The sequence below is a fragment of the Mandrillus leucophaeus genome, unplaced genomic scaffold, assembly GCF_000951045.1.
Source record: "Mandrillus leucophaeus isolate KB7577 unplaced genomic scaffold, Mleu.le_1.0 Scaffold541, whole genome shotgun sequence".
In the NCBI taxonomy this organism is placed as follows: domain Eukaryota; kingdom Metazoa; phylum Chordata; class Mammalia; order Primates; family Cercopithecidae; genus Mandrillus; species Mandrillus leucophaeus.
The window spans coordinates 703,744-720,498 of NW_012105820.1; the positions used below are offsets into that span (position 1 = coordinate 703,744).

The 16,755-nt window shown below is 51.2% G+C and overlaps 2 protein-coding genes across 5 annotated transcripts in view; one reads left to right on the forward strand and one right to left on the reverse strand.

Moving 5' to 3' along the window:
• POLDIP2 (polymerase (DNA-directed), delta interacting protein 2) overlaps positions 1–6,855 on the forward strand; it is a 10,878-nt gene extending 4,023 nt beyond the window's left edge. For 2 of the 3 annotated variants that reach the window (XM_011997521.1, XM_011997522.1), the window contains exons 5-11: positions 823–898; positions 1,117–1,224; positions 2,278–2,414; positions 3,269–3,295; positions 3,498–3,623; positions 4,892–4,971; positions 5,812–6,855. In XM_011997521.1, the coding sequence (XP_011852911.1) occupies positions 823–898; positions 1,117–1,224; positions 2,278–2,414; positions 3,269–3,295; positions 3,498–3,623; positions 4,892–4,971; positions 5,812–5,926 (669 nt within the window). In that variant the 3' untranslated portion in view covers positions 5,927–6,855. Of the gene's footprint in view, positions 1–822; positions 899–1,116; positions 1,225–2,277; positions 2,415–3,268; positions 3,296–3,497; positions 3,624–3,856; positions 3,868–4,891; positions 4,972–5,811 lie in introns of those variants that run through there. The other variant, XM_011997523.1, reaches the window with a different exon arrangement.
• Positions 6,856–7,028: 173 nt separating this feature from the next.
• Positions 7,029–16,755, reverse strand: part of TNFAIP1 (tumor necrosis factor, alpha-induced protein 1 (endothelial)) — an 11,897-nt gene continuing 2,170 nt past the window's right edge. Inside the window, exons 2-7 of one of the 2 annotated variants that reach the window (XM_011997532.1) lie at positions 14,301–14,619; positions 13,551–13,720; positions 12,737–12,826; positions 12,601–12,653; positions 11,606–11,801; positions 7,029–9,726 (exon numbers count right to left, since the gene is read on the reverse strand). In XM_011997532.1, coding sequence (XP_011852922.1) covers positions 9,490–9,726; positions 11,606–11,801; positions 12,601–12,653; positions 12,737–12,826; positions 13,551–13,720; positions 14,301–14,505 — 951 coding nt within the window. In that variant the 5' untranslated portion in view covers positions 14,506–14,619 and the 3' untranslated portion in view covers positions 7,029–9,489. Of the gene's footprint in view, positions 9,727–11,587; positions 11,802–12,600; positions 12,654–12,736; positions 12,827–13,550; positions 13,721–14,300; positions 14,620–16,755 lie in introns of both variants that reach the window. The other variant, XM_011997531.1, reaches the window with a different exon arrangement.

The following is a 16,755-nucleotide window of genomic DNA, read 5'->3' on the forward strand; positions in this document are numbered from 1 at the left end:
GGAGACAAAAGTGCTGAGTGCCAGGGATAGTCTCAGTCAGAGAGTCTCTTTAGGCCTCCCCAGAATGCTTTCCTAAGCCACTCCTAATTTTCATTGTGAGTACCACAGAGGGCATTTGGGGGACAAGTCTTCTTGATTTGTTGATGTTCAGCTGGAGTCTTTCCCTCAATCTCACATCATCCCTAGAATACATTAAAACAGAAAAAGTTCAGCTCCATTAAGTGATCACAGACAGTCCCTGGGATATAAGAAGACAAGAGTACTCTGGGCCCTGGGGACTGAGGTGGCAATTTGATTTTCTCAACATGGCCCCCTTCTTTTAAGAGGTATCCACACAGTCAGATGATGGCTCCATACCATGGTATTCCATGCTGTATTATTTGCCCCACCTGAGGAGCAGCTGAGCTGAGGTGCTGCAGAATGGGTGTCCAGCTGGTGCTAAAAAGCCCCTTCAGATCAGGGACCAGCCTGTTTAGGTCAAGAGGGGTAGGGAGCTGAATCAGGTGCAGCTTCCATTTCTCGTGCGGTGATCTTGGCCTCCTTCTCCCATCCCATAGAGCAGAGAACCCTGCTGGCCATGGCTCCAAGGAGGTGAAAGGCAAAACTCACACTTACTATCAGGTGCTGATTGATGCCCGTGACTGCCCACATATAGTAAGTAAGCAAAATGGCTGGGCCTGGGGGTCCTCTCCATGGAAAGTCCTGCATCCCAATGGGGACAAAGGGAGGCAAAGGGGTCAAACAGAGCCCAGGTCAGTCCTGGTCCCCAAGGCCTTGGACTGCACAGTGGCAAACAAAGCCCTGATTCACTTCTTGCCTCAGTCTCAGAGATCTCAGACAGAAGCTGTGACCTTCTTGGCTAACCATGATGACAGCCGGGCCCTCTATGCCATCCCAGGTGAGTAGTTAGCATTTGAATGGTGCCTGTCAAGAAGGAGTCTGGTGTGTCTCAGGGAGAGGATCCTGATGTCCTGTCATCCACTGGGAGGGATTATGATGCCAGGGTATGATACCAGGGTTATCCCATACTGGGACAAGGCCAGTTAATGTCTCTTCTCAACCCCATTTCTCTCCTCTCCTGTGTGAGTTTCACTGTGTTCTGCATCTCTGTGCCAGGCTTGGACTATGTCAGCCATGAAGACATCCTCCCCTACACCTCCACTGATCAGGTTCCCATCCAACATGAACTCTTTGAAAGATTTCTTCTGTATGACCAGACAAAAGGTAATCTCTCTCAAGAAGGGGAGGTGGAATGGGAGGGCCTTTTCATCAAAGAATATCATAGAAATAATTCCAGGGCTGGGCGCAGTGGCTCACGCCTGTAATCTCAGCACTTTGGGAGGCCCAGGCAGGTGGATCATCTGAGGTCAGGAGTTCGAGACTGGCCTGGCTAACCTGGTGAAACCCTGTCTCTACTAAAAATACAAAAATTAGCTGGGCGTGGTGGCGTGCATCTGTGGTCTCAGCTACTTGGAAGGCTGAGGCTGGAGAATTGCTTGAACCCAGGAGGCGGAGGTTGCAGTGAGCCAAGATCACACCATTGCATTCCAGCCTGGATGACAGAGCGAGACTCCATCTCAGATTAAAAAAAAAAAAAAAAAATGGGCCGGGTGCTGTGGCTCACGCCTGTAATTTCAGCACTTTGGAAGGCTGATGTGGGCGGGTTGGTAGGTCAACAGATCGAGACCATCCTGGCCAATTTGGTGAAACCCTGTCTCTACTAAAAATATAAAAATTAGCTGGGTGTGGTGGCGTGCATCTGTGGTCTCAGCTACTTGGAAGGCTGAGGCTGGAGAATTGCTTGAACCCAGGAGGCGGAGGTTGCAGTGAGCCAAGATTGCGCCACTGCACTCCAGCCTGGCGACAGAGCAAGACTCCATCTCAAAAAGAAAAGAAAAGAAGTAATTCCAAAGCTCTATTTCCACAACCCTTTTCAACCCCCTGTTAGACCTGTCATGCCTCATAGGTGTCATACCTGACAGATGGCAGTTATTTTCTTACAGATATGGAAACTGAGGATCAGGGATGATGACAAGGGACTCAAGGTTGTTAGTAGCAGAGTGAGGGCTGAAAACCAGGGCTCTTAACTCCCAGGAGCTAGGTACACTAGCTCCTCGGGGCTTATTCTTGGTAGCAGTCCTGTGCCTTCTTCCAGCCTGTACTTTTGCTTCATGTATGAGCATCCTGTTTGCCTGGGCCACCACTAGGAAGGGTTTTCTAGGAGGGGCAATCGCATTGGACTGTTGGCTTGGACTAACCAATTGTATCTTGCCCCAGCACCTCCTTTTGTGGCTCGGGAGACACTAAGGGCCTGGCAAGAGAAGAATCATCCCTGGCTGGAGCTCTCTGATGTTCATCGGGAAACAACTGAGAACATACGTGTCACTGTCATCCCCTTCTACATGGGCATGAGGGTATGTGGCCAGCCTGGACCCCTTCTAGCAGGGGTAGGCCTCAAGGTATATGGTGTCCTTAAGGTGACTGCTGGGGGAGGGGAGTCTAAATATAAACCATGTCCCTGTGGTTCTGCTCCCAAGTGGTGGGGTTGAGTAGCCTCTAGACAGTGGCTGACACCAAGACCTAGAGCAGGCAGGGAAACCCATAGGTCCCAGGAAGGAATCCTTTATCCTGTCTCTTCCCTCTTGCTCAAAGGGAGCCATGTTTATGAAGAATATACACATAATTATTTAAAGCAGTGTAGGCATAACACTTTACACATTATAGACACTTAAACATTGCCTGGCTGTAAGCATGTGCAGTGGTAGGGGCCGCCCAACTCCACAGACAGAAGCTATAGGTCAGAGAAGTGTGATAGTCATTGCATGTTTGGATACAAATATAAATGAAACACCGTCCCTGTCTTTCAGGACCTCATAGTAGTGGAGGAGGCCAACTTAAAGTATTATAGTAAGGGACAGTAATGGGAGACAGGAGGAGGACAGGGGCCCAGGGCAGCAAGGATAGGGGGCAGGGCTGGCCAGGAGGACAGTGAAAAAGGTAAGAATCCTGTAGCTGATTTCTGTTGGCATCCAGCTCTGTTGGCGGTCTTGAAGGGATGAAGAGTGGGGAGGCCAGGAGTGGATACAGGGATGTTGCCTCCCTGTGGGTTTGTAGGCCATGGTTCAGCTATCATCCTTATCTCACAGATACTCTCAATTTGGTCTGTCTGCAACCTTCCTGGAATACATCAACTGCATTGGAGAGATGTTGATTGGAACACACTTGGTCTTGCCCTGTGGGACTTAAATTCTTTTTATTTTCTCCCTAGGAAGCCCAGAATTCCCACGTGTACTGGGTGAGTGGCACTGTCTGGGAGAAGGGGAGCTTGTGAGGTGTGCCTGGGGGTCAGGGTGGAGGTAGGGGAGCTCACCTTCTGGCGGGAGCGGAACCTGTGCAGTGCATGTGTCAGCTTTGTTGACTTTTGCTTTGGACAGAATTCTGAGGAGGGTTACCCAAAGTTTATTTTTTTTAAACTCCCTCTCCCACATCCCCTTCAGTGGCGCTACTGTATCCGTTTGGAGAACCTTGACAGTGACGTGGTACAGCTCCGGGAGCGGCACTGGAGGATATTCAGTCTCTCCGGCACCTTGGAGACAGTGCGAGGCCGAGGGGTAGTGGGCAGGGTGAGCATCCCTGGTCTAGTAATTCTGGTCCTGTGCAGCAAGCCTGGGGGCTTAGTGCAAGGCTTCCTTCTCCTTTGTGGTTATAGACAGAGGCTCACTTTGTGAACACATTGTGTTGTTTTGGGTTAGAAATCTTAAAACAACCCCATGAGATAGGTTTCTTAAAACCCATTTCATAGATGAAGAGAGTGAGACTGAGACGTTAAATAACTAGCCCATGGTCCCATAACTAGTAGTGGCAGGGCCTGGATTTAAACCTAAGTGAGTCTGAAGTCAAAACTTGTGTAGTTTTTAAAACTGGTGTAGTGTCTTTTAGAAACCGAAATTTGAATGTTGTTAGGTGGGGCACGCACCCCCACCACTCGCTGTGATCTTGCCTCTTTGCCCCTTTACGTGTTTACATCCTCTGCTGGTCCTTGAAGAGATCTGATTTTATAATCCTTGCCTACCCAACCCTGTCTCCTGAGAAATAAAGTCACAAGCAGTACTGGTGTCAGGGGCGACATTCAACAAGCATTTATCAAATTCAGCGGGGACTGGGGAGGCAGGTGGTAAAGTGAATAAGAACAGGGCTTTAGATTTAGCTAGTGACTTCAAATTCCAGCTGAGTTATATATTCACTGCATAACTTTGAGCAAGTTATTTAACCAAAATCTTAGTTCCTTACTGCTAAAATGTGGATCACACCAATTACCTTATGATCACTAGGAGAATTAAAGCAGCAGAGGTTTGCAGAGTACCTGCTGTGGTGCCTGGCACTTAGCACGCATGAATGGACACTGGAGGGGATATCTCCACAGTAGGTCCTTCGTTTTTAGAGACAGGGTCTCGCTGTGTCACCCAGGCTGGAGTGCAGCGGTGTGACCATAGTTTACTTTCCTGGGCTCAAGCAATCCTCTGCTTCAGCTTCTTGAGTAGCAAGACTACAGGCACACACCACTATGCCTGGTTAATTAAAGTTTTTTTTTTTGTGGAGATGGGGTCTCACTGTGTTCCCCAGGCTGCAGAGGAGGTCCTTTGCCCAGTGCCCTCAGACATTCAGTCTGAGATATCTTTCCCAGAGCCAGCATAAGAGGCCCAGGCCAAATGGTCATGCTGTGGGAGGAGGTACTAGCAGGCAGCGTTATCATGTTGTGGGATGCCTGCTATGGCGGTGGCTGGGCGGGGGACATTCAGTCTTGATGAACTGGCAGTCAGCATGTAACCCTGGGGTACAGGAAACATGTCCCTGGGGCTTGGCCTGACCCATTTTGCCTAAACCCTTACAGGAACCTGTGTTATCCAAGGAGCAGCCCGCATTCCAGTATAGCAGCCACGTCTCGCTGCAGGCTTCCAGTGGGCACATGTGGTGAGTGAGTGTGCACAGCAGTAGGGACCACCCGGCTCCACAAACAGAAGCTGTAGGTCAAAACAGTGAGAGCTTAGAGCTTGCCATTAACTCTGGGCCAAGTTACATTCTTGGAGGGAGCCTTATCTGCTATTTATTGTTGTGTGGGACTTGTCTGATTTTCTCTTACTGCCTGTTTCCCAGTTCCCTATGATTTGTGGACTGAGGTCTTAGGCCAAAGAGGTCTGGTGATTTGATGCTGCAGAGTTTCTCATATAATTGGGTTTTTTCCCTTTGTGTTTCACTCCTTAGCCTGAAAATGCAGTTGGGTAGCTTATGCAGTATGTATCTAAAGGCCAGAATCTGGACACCTTTTTTTTTTTGGGAGACGGAGTTTCGCTTGTTGCCCAGGCTGGAGTGCAACGGCGCAATCTCGGCCCACTGCAACCTCCACCTCCCGGGTTCAAGCCATTCTCCTGCCTTAGCCACCCAAGTAGCTGGGATTACAGGCATGCGCCACCACGTCCGGCTAATTTTGTATTTTTAGTAGAGACGGGGTTTCTCCATGTTGGTCAGACTGGTCTCGAACTCCTGACCTCAGGTGACCTCAGGTGATCTGCCAGGATCAGCCTCCCAAAATGCTGGGATTATAGGCATGAACCACTGCAGCTGTTTTTCTTTTCATGGATAACCAGGAGGGGCTCTTGGGTCTCTGGACGAGTCATCCTGTCATGAGCTAGACAGAAGAGAGCTCAGGCTCACACGTCCTCTGTGGCTGGCAGCTGAGGGCATGGGGCCATCCAGATCCTTAGGAGACCTCAGCCCTGGCTCCTTCTAAACCAGCTTCTCTCTGACCTGCAGGGGTACGTTCCGCTTTGAAAGACCTGATGGCTCCCACTTTGATGTTCGGATCCCTCCCTTCTCCCTGGAAAGCAATAAAGATGAGAAGACACCACCCTCAGGCCTTCACTGGTAAGGCCAGCTGAGGCCCCAAGTGCTTCCTTGGTCACCAGGAAGAACAACTGTCATCCCACAATTGCTGCAGAACTCTTCTCTCCCCATCATGGGCCACAGTGGGTCTCTTAATTTGATTGTGGGGTTCTTTTTGTGGTGAGGGTGGTATAACTTTTCTTCAGAAGACCCATGTGGGACACCTCCAAGGCTGGCCTCCTCATAAGCCCTGCCTATACCATGTTCCAGTAAACCTCTCCACCTAGGAACTGTTTTCAGCTGCCACAGGCCTGGAGGAGTTTCCTGGCCTGTCACGTGAGGTTTGATCAGTAAACCAGTGCACGCTTGGCCACCCTTGCCATTTCTGCTCCCAGAGTCTCAGACTTCCCTTCTGACCCAGTGTGTGCCCTTGATTGCTTTCTCTGCTGCCCTTCCAGGGAGCTGCCCCCCGGTAGGGCATGTGCCTGTTTCCCTCTCAGCCTGGAGGCTGGCTGGACATCTCCTACGGTCAATGTGCCTCTCAGCTAGTTGGCAGGGTTGCTGGACTGGACTCTTGTTCACTTTACCTTTTGCCAAATGCAGAGAGGGAGACTAGTGTCAGAGTCAGAGTGGCCTGGCTCTTAGCACTGACCAACCATTGCCATTTCTGGCCTCGCTAGGCCCAGGAGAGGAGGGAGGCAAGCCAGTCGGGTTTCCTGGAGCAATGGGTGCGCCAGCCCTGAGCATGACTCTGCCAAGCATCCAGACCACAAATGCAGGAATTTGGCCGAGGAGCAGCTTTAGGTATGGATGACGACTAAGCCAAGCTACTTCCTGAGCTTCTCTCAGATTTCCAAGAGCCAGAGATGAATTGTGCTGCAACTTGCCCCAATTCTTAGGATTTCTTCTCCTCCGCCACTGCAGTGATTGTTAGAGGTCATTTTCTTGAATTAATATTAAATCACAGTTCCAGCCCTTGTTAGTGTTGTCCTTAGTCCTCCAGGGGGAGCCGGGGTTGCAGGGCAACAGTACAGTCGCGCTTATGACCTAGCTAGAACACAAGGTCAGGTGATAACGGAAACACAGGAACTCAGCCCATGGCCGCAAGCTGGCCAAGGCCTGCTCACTGTAAACATGGCTCTGTACCATTGAGTTTAGCACAATTTTATTAGAAATTAGTGTTTGCTTCCATCACTAATGCTGAGCAACCAAATATTACAGTTATGTGATAAGGAAAAATTCTCTCCTGCCCAGGACCTGCGCCATCCTTTAGGCCCACCTTGGTCACATACCAAATTCAATAAAATCCAATACTGGTCTGTGTTGTTAACAGCAGGCTGCCAGGTTTCTCAGAAACTGACAAGAAAGTGACCTTCATCCATACTTTTTTGTTTACTTACCCTTGGGCTGCTTGGAGTTGAAAAATGCACACAGCCAAGAGTTGCTTTCTGAATAGGGCTGGAAACTTTCAAAGAAAACCCCCAAACTTTTAAGCCACAAAGTCTGATTTAAGAAGCTAAGATCATGTCAGTGAGTTCAATGTTAGTATTTTCCTTAAGACCAAGGAGATATTTTCAGTCAGAGAAGATAAATGCCCAGTCCCAGACTACTGTGCTTTCTCGGCAAGAAAGACCGAGACACTGAGGATGTGAACGTCAAAGCAGTAAGCAGGGACTAAAGGGGATGGGGAGGTCAAAAGGCAAGCATCAAAACACCTCAGTGGGGAGCTGGGAATTTGAGTATTAAAGGACCTCAAGAGGGCAGCTGAGAAAATAGGCCAGTGGTCTCAGGCCGACGCATTCCAGTCTCTGTGGGAAAGTCACAAAGCCAAAGCCTGAATTTGGCCAAAGAAATGGATTTGTCTTTATCTTGTTAACCTCAATGAGGGCTGGAAGAACTAGTAGCTGACCACCAAGGTACCTGACCTGAGAGTCTTAGTGCTATTTATACATTCAAGACTGTGACTAACATAAAATGCCTAATTAGAAAGTCACATTTCCCCTGTCCCGCCGTCATGTCACTTCAGGTCCTTGTGTCTAACCCTGGGTCTGGCATTTGCCCATAGGCTCTGTGGCATCAGCTATCATAAAAGTAGCTAAGAGGGATAAACTTGATAACCTGTGTTCTCTCCAAAGAGCAGAAAGTGGGTACAGTATGTGGCTACGTTGCTTTGTTAGGCTGGCAGAACAGTCCCTCCCTGATACCATTCCTTTGGAAAATAATTCAGATAAGCTGAATTCTGGTTTGGCCAAGCCAAACAAAAAGGAATGAAAACCAAAGCCCTAAAGAGGAACTTACCTCCTGGCTAGTTCTTGGCATCTCCATGGCTGAGTTACCCAACAAGGAGTGAAAGCCTTCAGGGTGCTTCGGTTGCCTGTCATCCTGCACTCAGAGACACCACTGGGCAGAACCACTATCCCAGCCAGGACAAACCAAGACCACAGGTGGTGTGGGCAGCGGGTAGATGTGTGGCCAAGCATGGGCTACCTCTGTGCAGGGGCTGCTGGGAGCACCGGGCTCTGAGTTTGCTGTCCTCAGGTGATGGGCATGCCAGCCAACACCATGCAGTACCCACAGGCTCCACGGTCTTCCTGCCGTGGCTCATGTTTCTGGCCCCTGTGACAGCTCTTTGGCTTTACCGTATGTGAGGACAGCATGGCTGGAAGCCAGGGGTACTCAAGAGAACCACAAAGAGCAGTCATGCTAGACCTAGGAGCCAGTGATGTGACTCTAAGATGGGGAGGTAAAATGTCCTTTCTCACAGGCACCCTGTGAGGACTGCAGGTCCCAGCTTAGCCATCCTTCCCTCCTCGGTGCACTCTGAGCTGCTGGCCAGGCTGGCAAAGCCAGAGCTGCTTTGTTGGATGTTTTTTTATTGCTTCCTCTTTATCCCCTCTTTATCCTCTATTCTGCAGGGAAGCGGGGATTAGGGTAGAAAGACATGGGTCAGGGAGAATATCAACCTCCTGAATAACAGTACAAAGTGCTTTAAAGAAACAGATCCCACAGGCATGGAGAAGGGCCAAGGGTTCTGCCATATGTAGGGTCTTGGCACCCTGGAGGGCAAAAGAAATGCCCAGTTTCCTCGTTACTAGATTTAGAACTATTCATTTCCTAGATTATTTTTTAAAAACCAAACTTACCAAGCCTTGTGCTTAAACACCTTAGGAAAAAAGACATCCCACCTTCCATTATAAAACTGGGCCTCTACAACACCAGGAGCGGCCTTTTCCCCAGAATGAACCCATTCCCCATGGGCCTCAGCTGAGGCCTAAGGGGCAGTAGCCCTTCCACAGAGGGCCTAGGGGAAGGTTCTTGGCAGGAGGTGGGTCAGCCCATTTGCCCCAGAGAGCAGAAGCAGCTCCCTGTCAGACAGGAAGGGTGATGGTGAGCAGATAGGACAGGACTCAATCTCCATAAGTGCTCGGGGGCAAGGCAGAGGAATGTGGTCCCTCCTCTGCCCAGACCCTCTGACCTCCGAGCAGGGTCTGTCATGCCTCTGGGTGCTGGAGCAGAGACCCAGCCAGCAGCAGCATGGGGTGGCCAATAGGGCAGGTTCCACAGGACGGGAGATAGGGCCTCCCGTGCCCTGACTTTCTGAGGGTCTGGTCAGTCACGATGAGTAGACTGGTGGCCGAGCTGCCGGTCATCGTAAGTGCTGTAGCGCTTGACGTGGATGCGGCGGACACGGTCCCGCAGTTCAAAGGTCTCCTCGTCTTCACTGGGGGAAGCCTGGCTGCGGCTACGGCTTGTAGCCTCCAACAAGGAGTTGTCGGGAACGCGGGGAGTCTCATAGAGTAAAACGTTGAGTGTCTCCTCATAGATTCGGGCCTCTGGGAATTCCACCTGGGGTGAGGGAGGATGAAGACGGAGCAATGTTTCATCTTGGAGAGGGAGCTGTGTGTCAGAGCTGCTGGCCCTGAGGCTCCATAAGGCCTCTGCTACCTCATAAGACAGGTGGCGGTCCATCTCCAGGGAGAGCGAGCCTCCCTCCTAAGGCGGGGTGAGGGAGTGTACTCTATAGACATGAGGACAGGGAAGACCAACACCCTCCGCACCCTTGCCCCAGCCTGAGACCAAGGGACTAGTGGGCATAAAGGGTGGGCCACGCCTAGGTCCAAACACAGCTCCACCACTTGCTAGCTGTGGAGCCTTGGGCTGAACCCTTCTGGGCGGTAGCTCCCATATGTACAAAAGGATGGTTTAGATCAACCCCTGAGAGTTGCTGTCAACATTACAGGAAAGATGTGATTGCTTAGCAGAAGCCTGGCACATAGCAAACCACCAAGCAGAGACATACAAAGAGCAGCTGCTATGCTGAGTGGTTCCGCTGCCTTTCCCTGCCTGCCCGACCCAGTGTGTCACCGGCATGACCTGCCCGGAGGAGAGAAAGGGAATGCAGTCAAGCACCTGAATTCTAGCCTGACTTGCTCTGTTGGACTGAGCTTCTGTTCTCTCATCTGTCACATGGGGAGAGTGGCTCTAGCCTTGTGTGTCTCACAGGTGTGTTGTGAGAGGTCACAAGAGTTCATGAAAGAGAACACACTTAGGAAGATGCCAGGTGCTGCTGCCACTTCCACTGCAGCATCACCAGCCACTAGAGACCTGCCCCTGAACCCTTTCACCACCAATAGGGTCAGGAGCCACCCACACTGTCACCTTCCCTCCCACCCCTACACCAAAAACTGCAGGAGGAAGCAGGGTCACCTGTAAGCTGGCCTTCCCCAAACCCTCTGCAGATCTCCCAGCCGGAGGCACTTGAGTAGTTTAGGGGTCAACAGGTTGCTTGGCAAGTCTGGCTACTTTGAGCTCTTCACACCCACATGGCCCTTCCTGGATGACCTGCCATCCACCCTAGCAGATCATCTCCAGGACCTGCACTCACAGGAGGCAGCTCCTTTCTGGGGTAACTGACTGCAGCTGGGGGAGAGGGGCCAGCTGAGTTTGTGATGACTGTCACCTATCAAATGCCTGATGTGTACCTGGCACTAAGTTGATTAGCCAGAAACCCCCAGCTAGTGGGGGCCAGTGAGGAGATTTTATTTTATTATTATTAAGAGTGTTTGGAAACTCCTGGGCTCAAGGGATCTTCCCACTGCAGCCTCCTGAGTAGCCGGGACTACAGGCGTGTGCCACGATGCCTGGCTAATTTTTCTATTTTTTGTAAAGACGGGGTTTCACCATGTTGTCCAGGGTGGTCTTAAACTCCTGGGCTCAAGTGTTGTGCCCGCCTCTGTCCCTGGCTCAGATAGGAGATCTGAACAGCATTCTAACATGAAAGCCCAAGCTATTTCTACACCATACCTCCACTCCAAAAAGTTGTATCATTTTCGTATCTTGTCATACCATCATCCCCATGTCTGCAAATAAGGAACCTGAGGCCCAGATGACTTAAGTGGCTTATCCAAAGTCAGAAAACTGGCAAGTGGTGGAGCCAGCGTTCAAACCTGAATTGGGCCAACTTCAAAGACCCAGTCCTTCCCACTGTACTAAGCCACTTCCTGCTGGTCAACGGCCCCTGCCCTGAGCTGTCAGGAACAAAGCGGTTCCCTTCCATTCCCCACACCCCCTTGTTCTGGCTTTGTCCTTGCCCAGCACCATTACCATGTTTGGAAAAAAGAGCCAAGTGCACGCCCCTTTTGCTCCGTGCTAGTCACACCCCAACCACACCCTCCTACAGTGGGTGTGTGTCCTCCCTGACCCATGCAGGGGGAATCCCCCACACCTTGGTCTGCTTCTTCTCTGTGGCATACACGATGGAGGTACAGCACACCTCTGCCAGCTTACGGCCCTGGCCATAGAAGGACCAACAGCAGATCTCGTCGCCAATGACATCCTTGATGAAGAGCACGCGGCCGTTGAAGCGCAGGGACAGCTTGTCAAATAGCTCGATGTTTTTCAGCAGGTGGTCGTCAGAGTTGCTGAAAAACCCACGAGGGCCAAGAGGCCTGGGAATGAGGTTCCATTCCAAGGGAGTGTGCTAGACAAGTGGAGCCCTCCCCTGCCTCCCTTCCCCTGTCCTGTCCTGCTGAAATGAAAGCAAGATGCCAGGGGGCCAGGAGAGAAAGGATCATAGGGTACCCTCTGCGTCAGGGGGCCTGTAAGGAAAAGGAACTGAGTTGGTTTTAAGTCAAAGTAGGGACAACTGAGGGAGCAGGTCTCCCCTCACTAACGGGGAAGGAAGGAGACAACGCTGCTATTTCAGTGGGAGGCATTCCTTCCCTTACTGTGGGGGTGACAGTGGCAATGTGCCTGTCCACAGGGAAGCATAGGGAGGGTTTGGGACTCTGAACCTGCAGCCACCTGAGTCTACCTAACTGTGGCCTATCGATAGGACATGGGCTGGAGGGTGTGGGGAGAGAATCAGCCCAGTGTGAACCGCACAGGCTGAATCGGGGGACTCCCAGCTCACTGGCCTCCTAGCATCCCCTTCACCTGGTAGGATGACATGTGTGAAAACACCTGACATGCTGCCTTCGTGATACACGTTGAGGGCGCATTTCACCTTCAATCATTTATATCCCAGCCAGGGCACCCTGCCGAGTTCCAAAGGCCTCTGTCCCAATTTCCCTTCTACTTTCTGTTCTTCCCCCACTTAGCACAGCTAGTTCCAAGACCCAGGCCCAGACCCACGCCGACCATGCTGGGAGTGCAGGCAGCATGCATTGGGTCTGCTGCCCAGTGTCTGCTCTGGCTGCTCAGCCCTGTGACGCACCCTACCTGGTGTAGGAATACTTGTTGTTGCTTCTGTTGTACAGCAGCTTCACCACGGGCTGTGAAGGAGTTCAGAGTGAGGGCCAGGCTGGGGGCCTGGCATCCCCAGCCCGCAGCCCGCAGCCCTCAGAGGTCCCGGTACCTTGGTGGAGGATTCGATGAGCCGCTCCTCCTCCTTCAGGGATGTGATGATGGGGATGTTGCACACAGGCTGGTAGGAGTCCTTTTTGTCCTGCGCGACACAGAACAGAGAACCCTCTTTAGGATCTTCTGCTTTCCAGGCTTAGCCAGGTACCTCTGGAGCCCCTCTGCCATGGCCACCTGCTGCTTGGTGAGGAAGTGTCAGACACAAATCATGAGGCCCCTGGCAATAGAAACTGCCAGCTGGAAAGTGGACCCCCATTTAGAAAACCCAAGATCCAGGCCAGGTGCGGTAGCTCACACCTGTAATCCCAGCATTTTGGGAGGCTGCGGCAGGCAGATCGCTTGAGCCCAGGAGTTTGAGATCAGCCTGGAAAACATGGTGAAACCTCAGTCCTACAGAAAATACAAAGATTAGCCAGGTGCCATGGCGCACGCCTGTATTCCCAGCTACTCTGAAGGCCGAGGCATGAGAATCACTTGAACCCAGGAGGCAGAAGTTGCAGTGAGCCAAGATCACACCACTGCACTCCAGCCTGGGTGACAGTCAAAAAAAAAAAAAACAAAAAAAACCCAACAACCTAAAATCCAGGTATCAAAGCATAGACACCAGAAGCAGGGCCTAATCACGCTGCCAAGTGTGAACACCCGGCTGCCAGGTTGGTGGGCCTGGGTGGCGTCTCACTTGTCTCATTAGGTTTGCACTCATCAACCACGCCTCCCACACAACCTGCCAGGAACCAGAGTCCTCCATCCCACAAGAAGGGGCAACTCCTGACCTCGTCTGCCCACCCTGCTCCGCCCCACCCGTGTACCTGCAGGGCACTCTGGCACATGTTCACCAGCCCCTGGATGAGGTAATACTTTGCTTCAGCCATCAATTCCTTGATTTCTTGCCGGTTCTGAGGGAGGGTGATGGTGTCATCTCGGAGATAATTCAAAATGGTGCCAAAGTGCTTTCCACAACGGTCTATGAGGATCCAGCCTAGGGGTGCAGATGACCCTACGGGGTTAGTTTGCCACCAGGTACCTCCGAGGCACGCAAAGACCACCTGATGAGCTGGCAGCAGGTGGCAAGGAAGGGGATCCACAAGCACAAAGCCCTCGCGCAGGGTGACAGAGGCGGGGATGGAGGTTCTAGCACTCAGGCCCATGGCTGCTCTTCACCCTTCCTCTCTGAAACCCAGAACTGGCACATCCCACAGGGGATACAGCCCTCCAGGCTGTACAGGCCACAGGGGCCTAGGCTCAGGGCACCAGGCCCAGCCCAACACAGAAACCAACTGCTGCCGGCCTTCTGCCCACTGCCCAGTCTTAAAGTGATGGCTCCTATGAGAATGTTGTCCTATTCAAATATTTTAAAAGTATGGCTCTTCTTCCTGGAAAATGCATAAACATAGCATTCCATGTACAATTTCACAGAATTCTGAAGCTCTACTAGGGACTCCAGGTGATGACACCTTACATAAGGTGAAGAGGAAAAGTGACTGAATTCTAGATCTGGTCATTTCCTTGGGAACCTCTCCTGCCCTCCCCACCCCGAGCAGCAAGCCCCAATGCCTCACCTTCTTTGTCTGTCAGCACCTCCATGCGCCCGCTGAACATGGCCTTGAGCATGGTGTCGTGGCGGGTCAGGGCCCGCACGGTGGTATAGTACAGAGAGCCGCCCACGTTGAGCTGGACGTACTTGTTGCCCAGCCCTCCTCCCTTGAATCCACTGAGCTTGGGCTTGGCCCCTGAGGCCGGGCACAGGCAGGTGTCCCCCGACATCTCCCGCTGCAGGTAGATCACCACACGGCAGGAGGTAGGCTTGGAAGGCTCCGCCGTGGTGGAAAGGGTCACGAGTGAGTGGCCAGTGGAGGCCAGAGCCTCATACTCTCAGTGCTGGACATGGGAAACGGGAGAGAAGACAAGAGTCAGCTGAGAGAGCCCTTAGACCAAGAGGAGACAATAGCGGAAACATGACCGTACTCATTCTCTCCTTGACAAGCCCAAGCACTGCTCCCTGGCAGAGGCTAAGTCCCTGCCATTTTGCTTTCTTTTTTTTTTTCTTAGAGACAGGGTCTCACTCTGTCACCCAGGCTGGAGTGCAGAGGCGCCATCTTGGCTCACTGCAACCTTTGCCTCCCAGGCTCAAGTGATCCTCCCACCTCAGCCTCCTGAGTAGCTGGGACCACAGATGCGCACCACCACACCCAGCTAATTTTTTTTTCTTTCTTTTTTTGGTAGAGACAGGATTTTACCATGTTGCCCAGGCTGGTCTCGAACTCCTCAGCGCAGGCGATCCGCCCACCTCAGTCTCCCAAAGTGCTGGGATCATAAGCGTGAATCACCGTGTCTGGCCTCCCTGCCATTTTTACTATAGCAGGAACCAGGGCTGGAGGCAGTCTCCCAGACTCCTGCCCTGGTCCCCTCATCAGCCTCCCTGAGACTCAGCTCTATTCAGGGCCTCAAGGAAGACAAGCAAACCCATGGAACCAGTCAGAGAGGGCCAGAGGAACAGATCACCCTAGAGATCTACCAGTCACATTCCAGTTACTTTCTTGTCAAGGTTCCCAGGATCCCAGACTTCCAGCCAAGCCTACTGGGAATCCAGCTAGCCTAGGAGTTTCCCAGGAGCCAGAGGGACAGGACGCACTTCCTTTCTAAAAATTCCAGCCTCAAGAGCAGCCTGTGCCAGTGTTTATTTTGAGCACCACCGAGAGTCTGGCTTCAGGAAGGAAAGTAAAAGCTTCAGGAGAGAATTGAGTAAGCCAGGGTGGGGGGTGCTGGCCAGTGTTCTTGGCGCAGGTTACCTGGGCTTCGGCTGGGGCTTCCTGACCTTCCCCTTTCTTGGCACCAGGCTTGTCCCAAGTTCCTGAAATTGTCACCATTTTTCAGGGAAGAACAGCTATAGGGTGGCTGTTTTCCTTTCTTTTTCCTGAGAGGGAGCCCAGCCCTACTGTCCTCTTCTCTCCCAATAAGAATGGGAGAAGAAAGGACTAGAAAAGATCAGAGGATAAATCTAAAAACAATGAGGTAAGCTGTGTGCTGCCACCTGCCTGTACTCCTGGCTACTCAGTAGGCTGAGGTGGGAGGATCTCTTGAGCCTGGTAGTCAAGACGAGCCTGGGCAACATAGCAAGACCCCATCTCTTGGCATTTAATATATATTAGCTCATTTAACTAATTCAGCAATTAAACTACTGAATGCCTACTATGTTAAGCAATAGGGAACAATGAAAAAACATTGTCTTTGCCTTCAAACAGTTCAAAGGAGCATCATAACAGGAATTTTTAAAAAGAGAGAGAGCTAGCATTTATTGTACCCCTATGTGCCAGGCACTGGGTACTCAGAAGAGAACAAATATAGAAAGTCATGTCCACATGGAGCTTACATTCTAGTGGAAGGAAATAGACTATAAACAAGAACTTGAATAAATAAACATAATTCCAGAACCTGATAAATGCAATAAAGATAATAAAACAGTGATATGAGAGTGATTAGGGAGAGGCACTAATTTAGACAGAGGGACAGGGTAAGCATCTTTGGGAAGGTGACATTTCAGCTAAGGTTTGAAGAGAGCATTCTACACAGATGGAAGAGTAAGTGCAAAGTTCCTGTTAGAAACAAGTTTTAGGGGCCGGGTATGGTGGCTCACACCTGTAATCCCAGCACTTTAGGAGGCTGAAGTGGGTGGATTGCTTGAGCCCAGGAGTTCAAGACCAGTCTGGGCAACAGTGAGAGTTTGTCTCTACAAATGAAAAAAAATTAGCCAGATATGGTGGCTCATGCCTGTGGTCCCAGCTGCTTGGGAGGCTGAGGTGGGACGATTGCTTGAGCCTGGGCAGGTCAGCCTGGGTGACAGGGAAATCTCGTCTCAACAACAACAAAATAAAAACAAGTTTTAGGATCAGAAATAAGGTCATAATGGCTGGTGCACAGACAGTAGGGGGAAGTTGGTTTGATGTCAAGTCAGGGAAGGCAGGGGTTAGATGATGACAAAGTGTGGATTTCATACTAATTGCTATTACATATATA